At 38.8% G+C, this 22,534-nt stretch overlaps 1 protein-coding gene across 2 annotated transcripts; it reads left to right on the top strand.

The window, feature by feature from the left end:
* Positions 1-13,734: 13,734 nt before the first annotated feature.
* Positions 13,735-19,197, top strand: AGD5 (ARF-GAP domain 5). 2 transcript variants are annotated; one of them, XM_078591558.1, is made up of 11 exons: positions 13,735-14,005; positions 15,054-15,112; positions 15,362-15,465; positions 16,411-16,465; positions 16,581-16,671; positions 16,742-16,928; positions 17,508-17,706; positions 17,805-17,977; positions 18,085-18,315; positions 18,695-18,762; positions 18,907-19,197. In XM_078591558.1, the coding sequence occupies exons 2-11, from the start codon at positions 15,061-15,063 to the stop codon at positions 19,052-19,054; spliced, it is 1,308 nt and encodes a 435-aa protein (XP_078447684.1). In that variant the 5' UTR covers positions 13,735-14,005; positions 15,054-15,060; the 3' UTR covers positions 19,055-19,197. The 2 variants fall into 2 exon arrangements, with proteins under 2 accessions (XP_078447684.1, XP_078447683.1); XM_078591557.1 differs by having other exon boundaries at positions 13,736-14,005; positions 15,375-15,465.
* Positions 19,198-22,534: the final 3,337 nt, after the last annotated feature.

Raw genomic sequence — 22,534 nt, 5'->3', positions numbered from 1 at the left:
ATTGACTGTCACATCTTCATTGTATAACTAGTACCACACCTCTCGTCTCACCATCTTATCTCATCACTATGTCCTACCCCATACATATTCCTTCTCAACTTACTTGAACCACTATCTTGAGATCATTAAATCAATTAGATCCATTCATTGTGGAGACAACCCATACTCATCCACTACCTAGAATAATCATGTGAGCATAGGTTTCTAACTTTTGTTGATGAAAATCAAAATAAAAAATGACCTAATTTTATCCTAAATTTGAGCCTATCATATGTACCATTCTTTATTTTTAAGCTCTTTATTCTATCACATGTCACACCATATGTTGAAGAATTAGGAAATTCCAGTATGTTCTTTGTCCTTTCCAAGTATATAAAATCTGTCTACTTGCCTGCTTTATATCTCATTACCTTGTATCCATAGGATATAATGTAATATAAAGGTATAAAGTATTGAATAAATGAATTTCAATGTCTATTTTTTGGATTCTTTTATTCTTTTAAGTCAATTTCAATGATTTGATAAAACAAATAGTGAAAATTAATTCATAATAATTATACAAAGGTAAAAATTACTAATAGTATTTCACCTATTTTATCCAAAGATTTATAATAATTTTTGTAATGTTCATCATTTTATAATGATAAATAACAATTAATTATACTGCACTTATCTTAGCACTAGGGATTTGGGAGTGCCCAGTGACCAAGGAGTTAAGATAAATATGATTATGTTGTTGGGTTCTAGATTCTCTGTATGAAATTATAAATCTAAATGTGGATATGTCGTAGAGGAAGACTTGAGACTGAATCTAAATGGCATCAAAGTAAAATACCTAGGCACGAATCACATGAGTGATTTCTTGGATCCTTGAGTGAGACATGTTGAGCTGATCATGTTTTCAGCCTTTGAACATATCCACATGATCCACAACACATCGAATCTCCTCCTTTTCCTTAATGAGCTCCATTCTCTCTCTGTCATCATCGTTATGTCAACCTGATCACATTGGGGATTGAGAGGAGCTGAAGGGAGAAGAAATAAGAAGAGGAACATCCATAAACAATTTCATCCTGGATGAATTTCTCTTAGGGCCTTCCCCTATTTTTACTAAATGAGTATTTTTCATAAAATCCCAAACTTTAAGAATATATTTTGACATCCAAAAGACCATTTGCATGTGACTCTAGCCCCATGGATCAGTCTAGTTAACAACTCTAGTAGTCAAATAACTTTTATTGGTCTTACAAATTAACGATATCATTATACAGAATGATTAATGACAAATATATTTAATCCAACTGATAGATTGAGTCTCCAACCCGTGGGGTGCGATGCTAAACCTCGTGCTCGACAAGATACAAAGGATTGTGTATAGACTCACTCACGAAACTTGTCCGTCATAGGTTATTGTGTATGTATATCACTTATACACTTGATGCTCCTAAGATGACTTAGGGTATATTCAACTATCAAGCCATAATCGATCATCCTTAGTAGTAATAACGTGCACAGGAATTATCAAAGAACTCTTCCATAATATTTCACTACCTTGGCCAAGGACTTCATCACATCATCTTTATTGAGATGTCTCCTCTTATACGAAGGGCAGATGATCTGATCTTGATCATTCAACCATCTTTGTGAGCTTCTTGATGCATCTTAATTAAGTTAGTTCAGAACTCCATCATTAGGAACTCGTGGGTCATAGTTAAACTACCACCTTTCGTCCACAAAGAATCTTTGGTGTCTCAAGTCTAACAACCACTTACACAACCTTGATATGAATCAATCTGATTGACCATTTCGTGTAATACCATTCAGTGATTTATACAGATAAATTCAGTGAACTCTTTCTGATAAAGAGCACATATTATCTATCCTTACTGTCTCCACACCAATGGCTATGGGACCAGCCATACTCATCACATGACTAAGGCTAGATATTGATATTCTATTAGGATACTTCAATGCCCGTATCGAGGATCCTTTGTACAGGAATATTTAAAACATGTGCTTAAAGACTCGTGATCTCTGTAATTATCATTATTTACTAAGTTTGATCATGTATGGATGGACTTCATCATAAGGATCAGATATGCACTATAATGAATTCATTGTATTAATGAACATTGAATCATGTATCAAATGTGTGGTTGGATAGCTGGCCACATACATTTTCATCAGATGTTGGTGAGTGGACCAAAATGGTTTTAGTGTTGCAAATATGTCGAAGCCAGTGGTAGATATGTACCAACAAGGGGGACATACATATGAGTGATCTAAATTTACCGCCATTGGTGGCAAAATATATGGGTGAAATTATGTGCCCCCGTGGTGCAGAGTCAGTGGTGGCATGCAGGATGGTAAAAAACAAGTCATCATTGACATCAATAACATATGAAAAAGGAAAAACATGTGAATGAGGTTAGAGGTGTACTGCCTTCATAATTCTAACACTCACATGCCACTCCTCCCATCCTTTAGTCTCAAGACTTGAGAATGAACCCAAATGTCATTTTGAGCAAATAAATCTACTATCATATTTAGGAATTAAATCCACATGTGCCTTTTTTAAAAAAAAATTGGTAGGAGTCTGATAACAAGTGTTTTTAGTTGGTTCATGCGACAATATTTACATGATTATTTTCATGTGTGTATCAATCCTAAAATGATTAAATTTTATTTTAAAATGATGCTTTGAAATTTATAATATTTAGGTCTTTTTTAAGGATTTTTTTAGAGTAAATCAAATAATTTTTGAGTCATGAAATTTTTTTTCTTGAATTTTTTAATCATTTAATTAATTGAATACAATTCTTGTAATTCATATGAAATTTGTACTTATATTTCATGGATGTGAATTTTATTTTATACAAATTAATTAAGGTTTTTTGGAGTCTTTTGCCATGCCACATGTTGCGATTTGATTTGCGGAATGGTGACCAATCATTTATTTCGACAATTCTTGGAATTGGCCATTCATTTAAACATGTCATTATGACATCACAGATCATAATGCCATAATGACCAATTGTTAATTGACGATGTTCTATTTATTTTAATCGCTGTGATATTATGGCCCAATAAAAAAAGATGTGATTTAATTTGCAATGAGTGTAGTGTGTGGATCAATGACAGCACATTTAAATAATATTTTATTTATTAACTTTATTCAATTGTAAAATTCAAGAATAACAAGGCACCCGTGCCCAATGAAAAGCAAAGTGCCCGCAGACACATGGGATGCACATGTCCACTTGGCGCTTACATGGTTAAAAGTGATTGAAGTGGGATAAAAAGATTGACATGGTGTGTGCTGACGTGTTTCTAGGTATACATGTTGATGACTTTAATTATGTCATAAAATAATCAGGGATTTTCCAGTAATCAAAGCATCATTTGCATACATTAGTCCATATTTACCATTATTTGCATGCATTATTTCCATATTTACTAACCCACTTGTTTCAGAGAATCAAGTGGATTAGATCTCATCTTTCATCTCAATGAGTACAGATGTGGATAAAATACAATGAAGAAGGCACCTGATTAAGCAAGACTTGAAAAATTTATAAGAAGAAGCCCTAAAAACACTCAAGAAGCCCAAGGGAGGTACCTATAAACAGCCTTTCAAAGAGTCATTTAGGGGCTGTCTGGAATTTCTGCCTAAAACAGGTTAGGGCTTGGAGGAGAGGAGTTCTGCAGACCCTCCAAGAGCTGATGAGCATTGGAGCTGGGGAGAAGGAGCAAGCTGAGGCATAACCAGAGCAAGACGATCACCACCTTGCCGGAAGGGTTGTGACACAAGGCTAGTGTGATTGTTTTGGTTTCAGACATTGTGTTCTTCTCCCTCTAAGACAATCTAGGTTGGGTTGGGAAGCATCAACCAACATTCTCCAGCTGAAATTGTTCACCGTTCTAGGTTAATTTCATTTTATATTGTTTAAAGTGTGTTCTCTTTGATCTTTTCTTCTCCTAAACCATCTTCCTCCAAAGATTTCAAGCACGATTCTTGTGCCCAAGGTGTCGCACGCGCAGCCAAGAGGCTGAACACAGTGTGCAGCAGGCCTCGCGCGCAACCCGCACACAGCCGCACATAGTCGTGTGCAGCAGGCGGCGCGCAGCCCTACGCGTACAGTCTGTAACTGAGGGATTCAATCATATTCAATCTTCTGAAGATTAGTTTTTTTTTTAGATCTAATCTTCTGAAGGAACTTTCTAAATTACATAGAACACTTATTGAAGTAGTCTATTAAAGAGTATTTTACAAAGTATTACTGAAGATCTTAGAAATTACTGCTAAGATAAATTGTAAAAGGTCAACATGACAAGCTAAACTGAAAGGCATAACTATTGCTATACCTGCTCCCTGTGGTTCGACACCTTACTCCCTTTATAGCTGTGAGGTTAATTTTAAATTGTTGATCATCTCAATCACTCACACGACTCATCAGTAAAAACCCCCATAATTTGAGACTATCACATGTATATTCAATGACTTTTAGTCTTCTATGTTGCTTTTTTGTCTTATATGGTGCATGGTCATGTGGTGCAATGAAAGCCCTTGACAGGGAATGGCATGTGAAAACCTGAGCCAAGCATTGGGGAATTTGGGGAATGTTTAAGGACACAACCCTAAAACTGACGTGGTAGTGGGGGTGATGAGGAGACAGAAATAAATGGATTAAATCAATGTCCAATAATCATCCAACTTTATGCCTTGATATCTGATGAGCTAGAAGGTTCATCAGACTGAAATTTTTGAGGGTATTTTTATCTTTCTCTTATCTATTCATGGATATGGTTGGATCTATAAGTTGATCTCATGATCTTTATTCAAAAATCTTTGAAATCACTTCCTCCTAGAGATGTTGATTGAAAGAGTGAGGTTTCTGAAGATCCATCAAGGTTTTCTTCGTGCTATGAGTCCTTGGAGAAGGTCAACAGAGAATAGGAGAGACTTGCATGCATTAGGAAATTGCATTGCTCCCAGTGGAACATAGAGAAGGTCATGTTTGTCTTGCCTTAGATCGATTCATCTCCAACACATCCATTTAGATAGATACATATTATCTCTCATTTCCATATAACTAAATAATCATCTATCAATCATATCCTTCTATTTCCATTCAAGATCTCCATTTCACCTTCACTTATACATTATCTCATCCCACTATCACACCCTCACATATCTTCTTCTATCTACTCTCTCTTGCATTTTTTTTATCTATTTACGTCTTCCCTCTTACTTTTATTTGTTGCATCCTTACTACCTAGTCATTATCACCATCTCATCTTACTATTTCCATAACAATACTTTCTCCAATCATATACATATCCCTTATCATCCTTATCAAATCACTACATAGATAGCATTAAATCCTTAATATTTTTTCCCCATGGAGATGACCCGTACTCATCCACTGTCTAGAATGATTACATGAGCCAACAATCCCATATTTAATCCTATTTTTTTAGTTTATCTAGATCTATGTGTAGATCAGGGTGGCGGGGGACCATCCGCAAGCCGACGCACATGATCAGCCCGTTGCGACACGTGAGCAGCCACACCGCGAAGCCCGAGCCAACGTGAAGGTTCCGGAGTTCAAGTCTACGGCTAGAAGAGGAAGCTTCCCCGAATCATTTCCTTTGCGTTTCATGGATTTTCTTTGTATGTTTATTTGGGGAGGGCCTCCGTGTTTTTAGCCCTTCCATTGTGTTTTGAACCGTGGATTTACGGCCCGATTAGAGGTTTTTTCCCTAATTACGGGCCGACCCCTAGGGTTTTCTCTCTCTCCCCCCCATAAAAGGGGAAGAGATGCCCTAGAGGAAGGAGTTATCATTGTGTTTTTACAGATTTATTGGAAGAGGAGGAACCCTCCAAGAGAAGGGAGTAATTCCTTGAGGGAGAAGAGGAAGCCGCCGCAGCCGCGGCCGCCGCACCGCCGTCGATCGGAAATCGTATCAGCAACGCCGGGATTGCGCCGCCGCCGCTGCTCCTACTCCCATCTCTCGGAGGAGAGACCGTCGGAGCACGCCGCCGCCGCCGACTCCGGCGCCCCGAGACAGCCGCCGGCGTCCCCCAATCAGGGCGCCCGCCGTCGCCGCCAACCCCTGCGCCTATTAGAATCCCTGCCGCCAGCCAGCAGTAGACGCCCGAATATAGCATCCAGCACTGGCCAGCGGTCGGCGCCAGCCCAGAATGCCCGCCACCCGCTCTGAGGCCGGCGCCCAAATCAGGGCGCCCACCACCTGCTAACAGCCGACGCCCCACTCGGGCACCCGCCCTCAGGCCGCTGTCGGCGCCCCCAATCAGGGGCGCAACCATTCGCTTGCCACCGATGCCCCAAACAGGGCGCCCGCCTACTAGTCCGTGGCCGTCACCCCCGTCCGGAGTGGCCGTCGCCCGCCTGCGAACGACGGTCCCCAACCGGGGTGCCTGCCCCCAGCTCGCGGCCGGAGTCCCCCCCCCCCCCAAATCGGGACATCCGCCGCCCAGCCAGCAGCCGGCGCCCCCGAATAGGGTGCCCGTCCACAACCAGCGCCCCTACTAGGGCGCCTGCCGATCAAGTGCGACCGGCGCCCGCTAGGAGCGTCCGCCGCCCAGCCAGGGGCGCTGCCGCTCATCCACTACCGGCGCCCCAACTTGGGCACCCGCTGCCGAGAACTACAGCCGGCGCCCAGCCCGAGTGCCTGCGCCAACCGATCGTCGGTGCCCCCAACAAGACGACCGCCGCCGGCCCCATTGATGCCCGACCCGGAAGCCCGCCGCCCAGATTGCTTGCTAATCACCTGGACGCCGCCAACTACCCCGTCGCCGCCCGGCCAACCGTCCCTGCCCGCCGCTGCGTTGGTCTACTCCATGCCAAACAAACACGGCTTCGATTCACCGCGATCTACCGGACTTTGATCCTGCAGGTCAACCCGCTTCCCCCCCTTTGAGTATTATTATTTCTTTCAATATTTTCTCGCGTGCTCCATCGTCGGGGATTAGCGTTTATAGGATTCCTGTCCTTTGGGTTTGGGAAGGGTTATTTCCGTGTCACTTTTGATCCTGTCTTCGTTGCTCGGGAGTAGTCCAGTTCAATCGTGGGAACCCGCACCGTCAGTGTTTCTTGTTGATCTAATGGGTCATTGGGAGTCAGATCGTACATGGAGCATACGGATCACTTCCAGGACGTTCGCCTTACCTCAATCACCGTCTTGTGCTTCTCCTTATTTCTTACGAATTTTGCATCAAATCATCATCCATTGAGTCACTACATTCGTTCGGTTATTTCGCCCTGTGTTGCAACGCGAGCCGTCGATCCCGGCCCGGACGTGTTGCATCACAGGGACTATAGATGCATAGAAGGGAAAAATGAAAAACTACCTCACAATTTCAGCCTGAAACTCTTTAATTTTTATCTATTGCACTTTAAAGTTGAATCATTCTCAACCATATGATTTTCTCTCTCCTCTAACCACATAAATATTTGTACTATCTATCAAAAAATTAATGGAAATAAAAATATAAATGCACGAGACTATTATGAAAGATAACAGGTTATTTATTATATCAATATCACATTAATGATTATATTATTCATGTTAACTTTGCATGTTATTTACACAAAATATTTAAATTTACACAATATCAAGGTTGAAATAGTTAAATCTATTTCCATAATGATATTGTCTCCAAAATAATCTCGTTGTTATGAATTTTCTGATATTGTCTCCAAAATTTTAACAGCTTTTCTTTTTTGATATCATTTTATGTATTTATTTAAATGGTTTTATGATTTTAATTAAAGTTTATCGTAATCAAATGCCATCCCACCACGTGCTAAATGTGACTTATTTACTTTGTAGTCAATCAATGACTTGCATCCAGTCCACAGGACATGTGTCAAATCATGACAAGAGGATCAAGGAGTATATGCAAATAAGATTGGCCACCTCAAATTGGATCTTAGGTTAGTAGGCCTAGTGAAATAAAGTGAGTTTGAGATCCGTAAATTTTCTTCCCCAAAAACGTCGATTGAAGGAGCTCTCAGTCTTAAAGGATAAGTGGAGGAGCTCTCAGTCTTGAAGCAGCGAATAGCCGTGATCATGCATGAATATAATTATCTAAGAGGAGTCCCTCTCTACACTTGGTTTAGATGTATGTCCCCTTCATCATTCAACCATGTCCCCTATTCCATGAACAAATTACATACATTTATTATCAGGTACATATATTTGTCTACTTATTATCCTTCTTATCCTATAATCATTTGTGTTCTTTATCTATAGTCTCTTCTCCCATCTCTATATCTATGGCTTTCCATCCTTGCATATTTCACACTTTTTTATCAATGGAAATATAGGTGTACGCCAAGACAAACACACATTCCACATCTCATTCATTTTTTTATAAATACAATATATTCATTGTAGTGCACATATGATTCTTATTATGAGGTCCACGAATACATGATTCAACTTACTAAATATGATGATATCATAAAGCGGTGATCACCAATGTTCAAGCATGTGTTATAATTGCTCCTATCTGAGTGATACTCTAGAAGGACACTGAAGTATCCAAATATATGAGTACAGCCAATCTCGTAGCCATTAGTGTGGAGATATCAAGGGTAGATAGTGGGTTTTGTAAGCTGAAAAGTTTCACTAAATTGATCTGTATGAATCCATGAATGGTACTATACCAAAATATCACCAGGTCGATTAACATCACAATTGGGTAAATAGACCTTAGCCCTGACACACCAATGACCTACAAGTTCCTAATCATGGAATTCTAAGCAATCTTAGTTTGGGTGCCCCAAGAAGTTCACAATGATATTTTAGAGGTCAAGATCTGATTTTCCAACCTCACTATAAGAAGACATAGCTCTAGGAAGATGATGTGATGAAGTTCCTCAAATTTATTCCAAATAGGAGTATTTGGAATACGTGTTTTAAATACCAATGATCATTATATTATTGTATCGTCATAATTAATGAATCATTGTGTGCATTTAGGGACTTCATTATAAACACCACACCAAAACAATATTTAAAAAAACATTAATTTTAATGAAATTGGAGGATAACATGGAAGTGTGATTGGCTTGACAGCCATATTATATCCAATACAAATATGCCCATTGACTTTATTATATTCTCATAATTTACTGGAGAGCCTAGGTAATCTAATCCTTCATTGAGTTTCTAGAATATTCAAATCCACGCCTTTAAATTCAAGGACTTTGTGAGACCTTTAGGAATTATATAAAAATTAAAAATTCATTGTAAAATATGTATGCTAATTTTTTAGACATTAGTACCATTCATATTTTCTATCTAGCCATAGGTTATCTTGTATATTCTCATATTTATCCCAGCTGATTCTAATACTTTACAGTAAACATGATCTACCAGTGAGGCCTGCCTGGGATTACAAATACCTACCCCATAATAATGGTCATTGTAATATTTTTTATTTTTAATTATATTGGTATCTAAAGTGTATTAATCAATTATTACCGGTGAGGCCACACCAGTGACGCTATGTATCCACTTATGTGTAAATCCACCTCCATCTCCATCCCACCAAGGATGGTAAAATTGTCATTATTTTCCCCCTTCCTCTCATCCACGTGTATTAGTCGTCATCTTTGTAGCATGCGCTGGTGGTATCTCTTTCATCAGTCTCTCATCGCAGAAGGCATTTATTTAGAATTAATTATTTTTTCTATAAAATTATATTCAAACTTTTGAACTTATTTCTATAAATTCTGAATAAATTAGGTTAATTAGGAAAATTATTTTCTGATAATTTTATAATTATTTGGAATTAATTTGTTTAGTTTGTGTTTTGTGAATTATATTTAATTCCTAAAATAAATTTTAAAGAAACAAAAAATAGAAATTAAAGCCAAAATTCAATTATTCAATACTTGCTCCCTATGGATTCGATCCTTGGGTGCACTGTTCTTGGAAGGAAAATTATAGGTATTATTTCATAGACAATAAGCCTTAAATGACATTTCTAATCCTAATTTATGGTACATCATTTGGAGAGTGCAATTTTGAATTAAAGAGATTAAAGAAAAATATTTTAGGAAGGTTTTGTAAAAGGAAAGCGTAAAAAAGGGGGATTTGTGAGAAGAAGTTAGGAAATATTTGAAAAGGAAAGAGGTGTATTAAATTATTCAATTAGAGTAAGTAGTTGGGTTTTTAAGAAAGGATTGTTGGGTTAAATTTAAAGAATATTTTTAATCTTCTAATCTTTGAATTTATTTGGCCGTCTATCATAGATCTTTTTGGGCCTCCATCTAAGTCTTATTGGGCCCATTTTGAGGAAAGTTAAAGGATTGATCATGTTATTGGAATAAGTGTTGATCCATACTCAAAATATCGTATGGGGCCTGATTGTGAGGAGAAATTTAATAATCCTATTGGAAAAAGTGCCAACCTGTAATCATAAATCTTTATGCTTTCCTCATAAGACCCCTTTTATTTAGTTATCTCTGAAAGGTCTGTAAAGTAGCCAAATCTTCAAGACCATCCCGCTTCTTGTGTGTAATTTTATTCTGATGCATTTTAACAATAAGTGTTTGAAGGCGCAACTTTGAGCGGAAGGAGAAAAAACAGTTAGTCACCTGAACGACCAGGTAGAGTAGCCAGCTCAGCAGTTCTCATTGTTGAGGAATATTTTTGGACTTGCGTGAATCTTAGTTGGCCACAGTTAGTGCAACTTAGTGTGTCTTCATAAAGTCTTATTGGGCCAAGTTTTGAAAATAATTAGAACTATTCATAAGTGATTAAGCTTGGAAATTAAGGAGGACTTTGATAGTTTTTGTGATTGTGTTATTTCTCTAGCAAGCCAATAATGCAATGAACTTCACTAGTCAGAGTCAAATTCAAAATTCAAACATCAAATTACAAGGACAGAACCAAATGCAAGAAAAGCATCATTTGACAATATTTGTCATATTTGCATTTTCTATTGCGCTACTTTAATTTAACTATTTTAAGTAGTTTAGGGAACAATAAGATTCCCCTCAAGAGGCTAAGGAGGTTGACCTAGTAACCTGTGTGGTCAGTGTTGAGGTTGTGGTAACCTGTGACGACAGCTAAGAGGACCATGAGAAGAGACCTGTTTGGTCCAATGCTGATGCATGTCATCCACGTCAGAAAAGGCGGAATATTCCCTAATTACTATCTGACACAACACGTGTTTCCTCATGTTGCGTTATCGGCCTTTTTACTTTTTAATATATTGGGGGGGTACATGTGTGCGGTACATGTACCACCACAATTGTTGGCTTCCTTTTTCCTTTTTTTTTAATCTTCTCTCTCTCGATTCTCAAATCGCATATATTGCAATTCAAGTCAGCTCTTTTTTTCTATTGGTCCACGTCACTCATCCAAAAAGTACATCAAATGACAGCTGATGATTGGCACAATATGACAATGTGATATGCGATGCTTTTGCAATGATTCTGTCCCTTCATGATGATTACTTTACGCAGAAAATCATTGTGGAATTTTGCCATTGGTCATCATTCGACGAATCAAATAGGGACACACAGTCGGATAAATATTAAAGCCAAAAAAATACTTTACAAATCATAAAAATACTAAGTCGCAAAATATAATAAATATATATTGTGACTTAGAAGAATTATATCTCTCTGAATACAAGTCCAGAAAATTCATAATTCTGAATCAGAAAATTAAGTAATTTTAAGAATTTAATGTCAGAAAAATTATTTAAAAGCTGATTAAATCCACAAAAATTATGATATCAATCTAAAAATAGGTTTAACCATTTAAAGATTGATAACACACATTTATATTAATTTTAATGCAAAAAAGATGAAACTTTCCCAGAGTTAACCCTATAATTTACGTGTTATCAGTGTACACTCATTATTCATGCATATATGTAAGGATGTGTACTTTTAATTATTATTATATATCTTAATAAATACATCAAGAAAGACACATGGAATATAATTTCTTTTTATCCCCTTTAGGTTATTAAACAAAGAGAATATCTACAGAAATATCTGCTTAAGCATTTTACAATATTGAATCCATCATATTGGGTCATGTATAACCAATATAATAAATTCGACTAAGAACATTTTAATAGAGCATCACCTGACCAAGTTTAGTACTAGTTGAACTTATGAATCCGTTCTCTTCTATTCTCACACTAATTTTCTATCATTTCTGGAGGGATCAACTTATAACATATTTCTTGGAACGATTTAATAATTTAAATATTAAAGGACCCAAAGTCTTGAGAGATTCTCCCCTTCTACTCCATGTTCCTTGAGTTTCCTTCCCTCAGTGTGATGGGAATGGTGAAATGATTCTCTAGACATATTGATGTGATAAGGACCACATGAATACTTTTAGAGGTTGACAATCAGTGCGGCTTGAAATGACACACCCGAGGAACCAAGAAGTTGTGGATTTGACTCTGCGCAAGGTGATTCAACCATCAAACATCTTTATTTTAGCTTTAATTTCATCCTTGATTAAAATTTATACCACTGCACAAATCTCATCTCAACCCTAGGTTGTGGCAGAAGTGAAACAACAAGCCATTGTGTTTTCCGCCTTAGTGGTTCCCTAAGTCTTCAGTCCCATTATTCTAATGAAGTGACACATGCTAACAGAATAATTTATAATGACATTAGGCATTTTTAATCATCATTATGATTATTCAATGACTCATATGATGTCATCCACTATAATTAAGTATGCATCATGCTATCTCTAACCCCCTGGTGTTGAATGTTAAAATTTGTTTGTCTAGATATCATATTACTTTTTTCGTTTTCTTCTCATTATTTTGGCATGTAATTATTATTCAGCCCCTCATTCTGTATGCATGTTAATTGGAATCACTTTGACTAAATAGTTTTGGATAAGATTGTCTTATAATTTTCTCAATTGAATCTCTTTATGAGCATTGTGATTGTAATAACTTTCAATTATCAAACAATAGTATATATTCCAAAAAAATTAAAGACAATCTATATGAGTCTATATATCAAAATAATAATCAAGAAATATCAATTCATACAATAGATAAATAGATGATGCTAATTTTTGTCAGATATTTTGTAGGACGACTAACAAGATAATTAGAAGACTATGCTCATTTCATTCTTGTGATGCCACATTGAAATCTTATGAAAAAATAAGACCCATCAAGTATAAGATTTTCCAATAGATTAAATTTTGAACTGTATACTTCTTTATATATCGATGCCATTTTATTTTAAAAAAACATTGTCAAAACTCGTGGTACACATTAAAGAGGTTAATACAGTGATATCATATGATAAATCTATCATTATCTATTCTTATAATAGAAAATAAACAGCCATCATAAACTCACTAGTGAGTAATTGGCAAAATGCTACATAAACTATTATTATATTAGCCAATACTTCAGATCATGTCCAGGCCTTTGGGAAACAACAACACATTACTGTATTGAGAAGTTTAAGTTTAAGATTAATTAGTATTATCGAGAAGTTTAAGTAGTATTGTAATATTGAAATTCAGTTACTCCTTGAATACCCTACCCTGTAATGGAAAACCTTCAAGGCATGCCCACACAAGGAGCAAAGTAATCTTGTTTGGGAATAGGTGAATAAAATAGTACCAAAAATACAGCTGGATTATGGTATTTATGTCAGGACAATATTCGGGCAGAGAAATAAATGAAGGAAAGTCAAAAATGAAGGAAAGTCTACCATCTTCCTCCCTCCCTCTTTCTCTCTGAGTTCTTCGTTCCTTCGCCAAGCGCCGGAGAGAGAGAAAGAGAGAGGTAGAGAGAGAAAGATAGAGAGGTAGGGAGAGGGGGTTTACCTTCTTGATTTCTACCCTCTTTGATTTCTTTCTGGGTCTCGGTTGTTGAGTGAATCGGTGGAACGAAAAGTTTGGTGAGGAAGCGATGAACGAGAAGGCTTCAGTTTCGAAGGAACTCAACGCCCGGCATAAAAAGGTTTTCTCCTTTCTTATTCAAATTCCATTTTTGGGTCTGATTTTTGATTCGTCGGTGTTCTCATTTTTCGAATTGGCGACCAAGGAATCGAGATTAAGTGGCGGGGCACAAAATTATGATCTCTGATTCGTTTCCTCTTTGCACTTCTTTTTTCTGGGGTGTGGTTAATAAAACGAAATTTAGCGACCCTGCCATGATTAGGATTTATTGCCCAAATTTAGATCCTACTATGTCACGTGGTTAAATTTTGGATCTTCAATCTTTTCTTCTTCGCGATGCAGCATCTTGAATGATCGACTGCGTTCCCGGAAGTATTTAATTGTTAACCCTCAATTTCGTGTTGAGATTATCCGCTTAACGTGTAGTTCTCTTCTCAGACTATTTATTTTTTTATAATTTAACCTCATGACCAACTGCGACACAAGGGACTCATATTATTTTTATATTTTTTTTTATTTTACACGCTTCTAAATTTTCTTGTCATAATGTGGAGCAGAAGTAGCTTTATGTTTGGATTACGATTATGGCGTGGGAACTTTTTTTACAGAATCCTTGATGATTCCGTAAAAAAAACTATGAAGCAGGCAAAGTATTTTATCATACTCCCTTGAAAAGCCTATTAAAAACTTACAATTCTGTCGATTTACGGAATCTCATAATAAATTGATTTGGCCGAATTCTGCCATTCGAAGATCCCTCATTCTCATGGAGCCCCGCTCACGCCGGTTGGACCACCCCATTTCACGGCTGATTCTGCGTCAAGCTACCGTCTTTGCTGATTCCGAGCTTCGCGTTCTTAAGTCAATGCTATGAAGAAGTTAAAACGTTAAACTTCACCTCTTTGGTCTGGTTTCCGAAATGTCAGAATATCTTACTTTATTTAGACCCAGGGATGTTTATGTTGATAATTAATAATCATGAAGGTCTACCAGGATTATCTTCTGTCTTCTCGTAGTTTCATAATAAATAGCCTTAATATTTTTGTGAAGTTTATTTCTCAAGTTTTTAAATAATAGTATTTTCTCATTTTTATTCAAATCCCTTTCAGATATTAGATGGGCTTCTCAAGTTGCCAGAAAACAGAGAATGTGCAGACTGCAAAAGCAAGTAAGGAAATGGTGTAGCTTTTTGCATTTGTCAGGTTTATTTTCTTGCAGTGTGTTCCATCTTTATGTTACCGGCATTATAATCATTATTTATATTATGGTTCTGATAATTTTACAGTAAATTTTTTTAATGAAATTAGTATTTCTCACTCATTTTCTTTAGACTATCGATTTTTTTAGATGTTCTGTACCATCTCCCATTCTAAGTTTCAGACTAATATGTTTCCCGTGTTCTATGAACTAACTGCAGGCAACCTTTTCAGGGGTCCGAGATGGGCTAGTGTTAATTTAGGAATCTTCATATGTATGCAGTGCTCGGGTATCCATAGAAGCCTTGGTGTACATATTTCAAAGGTGAACTTTTTTATATCATGCTCCATAACGTATTCTGCGTTTATTCTTAAAAAAAGCATATTCTGCATTTATATATCAAACATAGGGGTAGTCCATGCGATGTGCAACATCATATGCCACATTTTTCGAATTAGGTTTATAATGTGTAGGGCCTGTATACTTTTAATCGGTTGTTTCTGACCTGTTTTTCGTTTGAGTGGATAGAATTTCAGGCTTGATTCACTCCTTGAAGGTATTTTACGGGATTATTCCTAGTAAAGAATCCTTTTAAATGTTGGTCCATATATCTTATAGATTCTCTTTTTGGTGTCTCATAGAGACCTCGATCTAGGTCTTTATTGAGCAATGGATTTGGAGGGGAAGAAAGAAAACAAATGAACGATAGATTAAAAGAAAAAAAAACAGAAATATAACTGAGGAACAGCGGCAGCTACAGGCCCAAATCAATGCAAGAACCTTGTATGGATCATCTCCCAAAGCGAATCAGCCCTTGGATGGGGAGCATTTCCTAGAGATATCTGCCCTTCCTCATGTTCTACTGCTCGCTTCTTCCATTCTTGCCATCAGGTGGTTGTATCTTCTTTCCCGTCCACGTTAGGGGTTACATGCATTTGACCCTGCAGGGTTTGAGGATCATATCATTGCCCTTGATGGCTGATTTATGATATTTTTGTAGGATCTGAGAGTAAGTTTGATGTTTCTGGAAGGTTGGTCTTTAGGCTTTAAATGTACAGCTCTAAGTTTGCTAGTCTGTATGATTTGTTTGAATTTTTTATGCAAACTTGAATTGTTGGACCTAAATCAAGGTTCCTTTCAAATTTGAAGCGTTCTTATTTTTCCATCCTTTTCCAATGAAATTTATTAAAACATACTCACGAGTTCAGATGGAGAATTTCCTTCCTTTTTGGGTTTGTATTTTTATCTTTAACTCGACGTCTCTTGTAGGTCCGATCTGCTACGCTGGATACATGGCTTCCCGAACAGGTTGCGTTCATCCAATGTAAGTACAAGCATTATGTTGTCTTTTAAGTTTACTCTTACGCTCATTAATGGAAAAATGTCTCCTCTTTATTTATTTGTTTGTTTGGTCTTATTTTTCTACTGACTGCTGTCAGCAATGGGAAACGACAAGTCCAACAGCTACTGGGAAGCAGAATTGCCTCCAAACTATGACAGAGTTGGCATCGAAAACTTTATCCGTGCAAAGTAAGAAGAAAACTCTCGTCTTAAAAACATTACATTTGTCATTTCTCTCCAAAACTAAATATTTCAATAGGTATGAAGAGAAACGATGGGTCCCAAAGGACCGAAAGTCAAAGCCTGCCCCTGAAGCCCGGGTTGAGCAACGCGAGCACAGTATTAAAAACGTGACGAAGTTACCTAATGGCAGAGAACGTCCATCTGTAGAAAGAAGCAGCATTTCTGCACATCCGAAAAACAATTCTCCTCCCGAAGCCCCTAAGGTACCTTAAATTATCATTTATTTGCCATAAATTATAAAAAATCGTTGTTTCAAGCCAAAAGATCCTTGTGAATGTAAAATGCAATCCTCATAGAAATTAATTGGATCCCCAACCCTTTAATGGGGTTTTTCCGTATTTTGCCTTCTGGGTAGTTTCCCTTTAAATAGATGAAGCCTTTGGCTTAGCAGGGCAGTGAAGAAATTGTTGAATTTTGTTGGCTTGGTTTTCGGATTGGGAGATTCTTCCAAAGGAAGCACAGGCGGCAATCTGGGTTTGTTGTCATTGTTATCTTTCTTTCTTTTCTCTTTTTCATGGATGGGTCTCGGGAGGGAGGGGAGGAAATGATAGAAATACATCACTGAAAAATATTGTGGCTAAGTGGCCCCTCCAGGAGAATTCCTGCAGAACCAGCCTGATTCAAAAGCTTCTCGACCTGTAACAGCGGGGTTGGGGATCATATTTAAATTGAATCTCCAAGAACCTGCCAATTATACTGAGATACTGGAAAACTTGCAATGAACTAATCGCTAAAAGATATTTGGACTTTTTCATTTATGAAGTACTTTGGCTATGGTGTAGGTGCCTTCTAATCCGAAGGCTGACGTGGTGCCAGCCCCAGTTAAGCCTCAGCCAGCAGCTCCTGCAACTGTGATGGCTGCCTCTTCCCCCCCAAAGGTTGACTTCGCTGATGACTTATTTAGGATGCTTACAGTAAATGGGCCTGCAAACAATGGTTCGGGCTCTACTGCTGATGATAATTCATGGGCTGGTTTCCAATGTGAGAAGCCAATCTTCAACTGCTCTTCGCCATTTTTGCTCCTTTATTCATAAAATAATGTTTATGACCTCTCTTTTGAATTTGCTGTGTATTTTCAGCTGCAGAGACGCAGGCCGCGAAAGCTGATGTGAGTAAGCAAGAAGAAATCAAAACAAAGGCTGAACCCTTCCCCCACGACTTATTCAAAGATCAGCCTTTGATGCCAGCTATCGGTTCTTCATCAAAGCCTCAAAAGGACGTTAAAAATGATATCATGAGTCTATTTGAGAAGGTGGGCTTCTGTTAATGTTATTTTCTTGTTCAGGTATTTATTTATGCATTAATCATGCCTAGGCTTGGCATTGAAACTAATTAAGTGCCATTAATGGGGTTTCGCAGACGAACATGGTGTCTCCTTTTGCTGCCCACCACCAGCAAATGTCTCTTCTGGCCCAGCAGCAGCAGGCTCTACTCTTGGCGGCAGCTGCAACAGGGGGTCAAAGTAGCGCCGTCGCTGGCGTTTCCTCCACTCTGGGAAGGGTCCCACAGCAGACGATGCCGCAGCAGACCTGGTCAAACATGGGCTATCATCTCCCTCCAGCCAGGACTGATCTCAGCGGCTTTTCCCAGGCAGAAATCATCAAGCATCCTCAACTCTCCCTCTCCCTCTCTCCATTTATATATCTGCTACCTATCTATTTACCTATATACGTTTTTCTCTGGGTTTCTCCAAAATATATATCTATTTATCTAAATTATGGTTTCTCTTTCTTTCTGTAGGTTTCTCTCTCTATCAACTTACCTATCTCTTTCTTTTGCTTGGTCTCACTATCAGTCACTCTCTAGTTTCTCCCTACCCATCCTTTCTCTCTCACTCGCTATCTAATTCTCTCTCGGTTTGTTCTCTTTTGTCTCACTATTTATTCCTATTTACCTCGTTTCCCTCTATCTCAATCTTTTTTTATTTATTCCTTTCTTTTGATCGGTTTCTCTCTCTACCTTTCAATAGGTTGCAGGCCACCGGCAGGCTCCACCTCCTACAACAGGGGGAGCCTTTACGCCATCCTTATCACCAGGGTAATTTTTCTTCCTTTTTCTATTTGTAATTTCTTTTTCTGGGTTATTTGCTTCCTTTCCCTGCCGCTATATATACTCAATTTCAATCAAAAACATATTTTGCTCTAAATTTTCGTTCCTCTGGATCTTTCTTCATCCTTGCAGCGTGTATACCATGGGACTGGCGCCGCCGATTGCCGCCGGAACACCCGCCAACGGCAGTGGTGGCCCCAGGAATGGGGTCGGGTCAAACCGGCCAGGTGGCGACTTTGACTTCTCGTCGTTGACCCAGGGTATGTTTCCTAAACCGTAAGTGGCAGATTGAAAATCAATGTCTTTTGTTATTACGAGGGTCGGATGATCCTGGCTGTCCGTCAAAGATGATCCTGAACTTACACGTGGCACCATCGAGGTATTCTTTCTATAATAAATAATGACCAAGTATGAGGCTTTCTATCTTGTTGTCTTGATTAGTGATCAGGAATTCATCATATCTGACACTAGAAAGCAAGTCCTAGCTTTATAGATAAATCCAAAATTGAACACAGACCACGGCTGGGGGTTTCCAGCTGCTTGAATTCTTTCTAAAGTTTGACAGTCTGGCTGGGTTGATCTGGTTACAGTTGGGTTTGATAATTCAAACTAATGCATCTGAAAAATGTATACAATTTGTCATTTGACATGTTAACTGACTTTAGGAAGCATTAATAACTTAATTTCGTCTTGAAAATATGAAAAATAATTATTATATTTATGTATTCTTTACGAATGAAATAATACCAATTCAAGCAATTTACAATAATTTTTTAAGTGGTTTAAGATAAATTATTTTTAATCTTTTATTAAAATATATACTATCATGTTATTAAAAATATATATATAATGTATGATTGGAAAGAATTATATTTGAATTTTTCAGGTGGTATAGAAGAATCCTTATAAAAGTGATCTAATTGAAAATATATCATATACTGTACGTACTATCTTAAATTTACTTGTTGAAACTTTTCATGTAAGTTATTTTAAACCATATATCACTTGTATCTAAATTAACAGCAGCTGTATTTTATGAAGAATGTGGATAGTTTAAATTCCATTACCTAGAAATAAATTACATTAAAAAATATAGTTTAAATTTGAGAATATGGGATGTGTGAACTCTTCAAACTCGTAAACAATATAAATTAAGACAGGAACATCGACAGCCAAAAAAAAAGCTTTAACAGAAACTGAAGGAATAATGAAAAGATACAAAACTTAAGTCAATTAAAAATAAAACACTTAAATAATGTTTTATCACTATTATTTTATGCAACTTCAAAGCCTCATGCATCAACCAATTTCAAAATCATATGAATAGAAATTCTTAGTTGAATATCCCATCTTGAAAAGTGATGCAGTATCCTCTATGAAAACAAAAAAATTAATGACAGTCGTCATACTTGGTAATGACATTAATTGTCATCATTGATGCTGTTCATTGTCATCCTAGAAATAGTCATCATCATCATTGTCAACAAGAATTCATCATTGATCCCAATTATTGTCCAAATAAGTGACTTATGTCATCCTCATCAAGGACACTTCTGTTTATTGTAGACAAAAAATCATCATCAACAAAAATCATCATCCTCGATGGAAGTCATCATCAATAACAATGGTCGTCATCGTCAACAAATGCATCATGCTCGTCGACGACACTTCCATTGATGTTTTCCATCATCTTCGTGGTGACATTCGTAATTGTCACCATCGACAAAAATCATAATTGACAAAAAGTCATAGTTGTCATCCTCATCAAGGACAGTCAAGGACATCATTGTCCTCATCATGGACAGTTCTCATCCACATCAAAGAAACTTTTCATCCTCATTAAGGATAGTTGTCATCCTCATCGATTGACACTGCCGCTGACATTGCTTGTGGTCATCACAGTGATAGGCAACGTCATCTTCGCCCACATAAATTCATCATCAATGACAGTTATTGTCCTTATCAATGGAAATTGATATTTTCATCAGTAACAGTCTTTTTGATAGAGCACGCCCAAACGACATCGACGGAACGTCATCGCAGTCATCCTCGTCGTCAACAAAATCACCGCCGGTCCGTGTCCAGCCTGACCGGCACGCCAAAGCATCCGTTAAAACGCGCACGTGTTCGCGTTTTAATTATCTATTTCATTTGTTTAATTTTATGTTTGGTGTTCATCATGACGAGTACACCCTACTCGTCGTGACGTGTCTGTATCATCATGTTTTCGTATCCGTCTGTATGTTTTGTTTTCACGTGTTTAATCTCTTATTTTCTTTATTTGTGTTATAATAGGGGGGGTCTCTTATTGGACTTCCCCTTGTTGGACCCATTGGAAGGGGCCCATCATGGCCCTATTTAAGGCCATGATGTGCACGACGTTCGTCAGATCTGGAAGTTGCATTTGGCAGTTATCATTCATCATCGAGGTGTCACCGTGAGAAGAGAGGTAGGGAGAAGAAGAGGAAGATGGAGAGGAGGAAGGAGGAGAAGAAGAAGAAGGAAGGGAAAGAAGCAGGGACTCACCTTGCCCCGAGTGCGCCACCCGCCGACGTCTGCGTATCGCCCAGCGCCGCACGGTCGCACTAGGATGACTGTCGCTGGTTCCACGTCGCTGCGGGTGTAAACACCGTCAGTTAACAGTCTCTATCGCCCGGTCAGGCTTCAATCGACCATTCAACAGACCTCCGAGTCTGCGAGCGGCGCCAGGAAACTCCTCGACGCCCACCGGTCGCTCCCAGCAACGAAGGTGCGACATCCACCAGACTCCTCGCCATGCTGATGTGTCCGGATCGTCGGCCCCGTGTTCTGTCTCCGTCGCTGTTCACCGCGCAGACTCCACGTGTTGATGATCACTCCTCAAACTATCGAGTGATTGGCTGCACCGCGTGTGAACCATGCCATTCGCCATGCAACAGCCTGCACGCCCGTGATGAGGAATCAACGTATTTGCGACCGGAACTGCTACGGAAAGGAGAGGGTCGCTGCGACGATCGGTTGACCCGTCCGTGTTCAAATCACCAGGAGACTGAATCTGTCACGGGAAGGTCGCCACGCCGTTCGGTTGACCGATCGTGTTCGACCAGCCGGACCAACGTGACGTTGGATCTGCCGCGACTAGCCGAACAACACACTTATCAAGGAGTGATAGCACTCGTTTCCTATCCCCTGGCCGTGGAACTAACGTGTTGCAGGAAACCGTACTTGTACCATCTCGACGGCGCCATCCGGCCATGGTTGACACCGTCTGATCTCGTGCATGCATCTTCCCCAGCATCAGCGTCGTCGTTGGGTCGTGCCCACACTTCCGGTCGTTAGTGACTACTCCGTCGACGACTGCTTGGAGCGCTCTGATTGCACTGTTGACACTAAAACCCATACTCAACCTGTCCGGGCACTGTCCACTGCACCGTGCCGAGCGTGTATTGCATTGACCTCCCTCAGCCGCCCACTGCACTTGGCCGACGACACCGCTCCTTCACGCCTCCTCGTCCTCACATCCTCCGACCTCCGCCATTTTGCTCCTGTGCTGCGACACCACCGCCAGTCAAGCCTCGTCATGCCCTTCGCAAATGGCACGCCTCCACCTACCTATCCTCACCGGCCCGTGCACCGTCGAAGACACCGATGACGAAAGCCGCCACCAACGAGGTACGTCGTTCCCTTTTGCTCGTCAGTTATATTACATCTTTCAGTATTTTTTTGACTGTACTCCACCGCGCTCGGGTTAGTTTAGGTGAGAGAATTATCGAGAAAACTA

This window comes from Wolffia australiana, chromosome 2, assembly GCF_029677425.1.
Source record: "Wolffia australiana isolate 7733 chromosome 2, ASM2967742v1".
Classification (NCBI taxonomy): Eukaryota; Viridiplantae; Streptophyta; class Magnoliopsida; order Alismatales; family Araceae; genus Wolffia; species Wolffia australiana.
This window is presented reverse-complemented; position numbering and strand designations above follow the sequence as displayed.

Excerpts from the sequence above, each read along its gene's own strand:
- AGD5 (XM_078591557.1), top strand. The coding sequence starts at position 13,955 with ATGAACGAGAAGGCTTCAGTTTCGAAGGAACTCAACGCCCGGCATAAA. Across the intron at positions 17,978-18,084 it reads TCATGAGTCTATTTGAGAAG|ACGAACATGGTGTCTCCTTT; the intron begins GTGGGCTTCTGT and ends GGGGTTTCGCAG. Across the intron at positions 18,763-18,906 it reads ACGCCATCCTTATCACCAGG|CGTGTATACCATGGGACTGG; the intron begins GTAATTTTTCTT and ends TCATCCTTGCAG.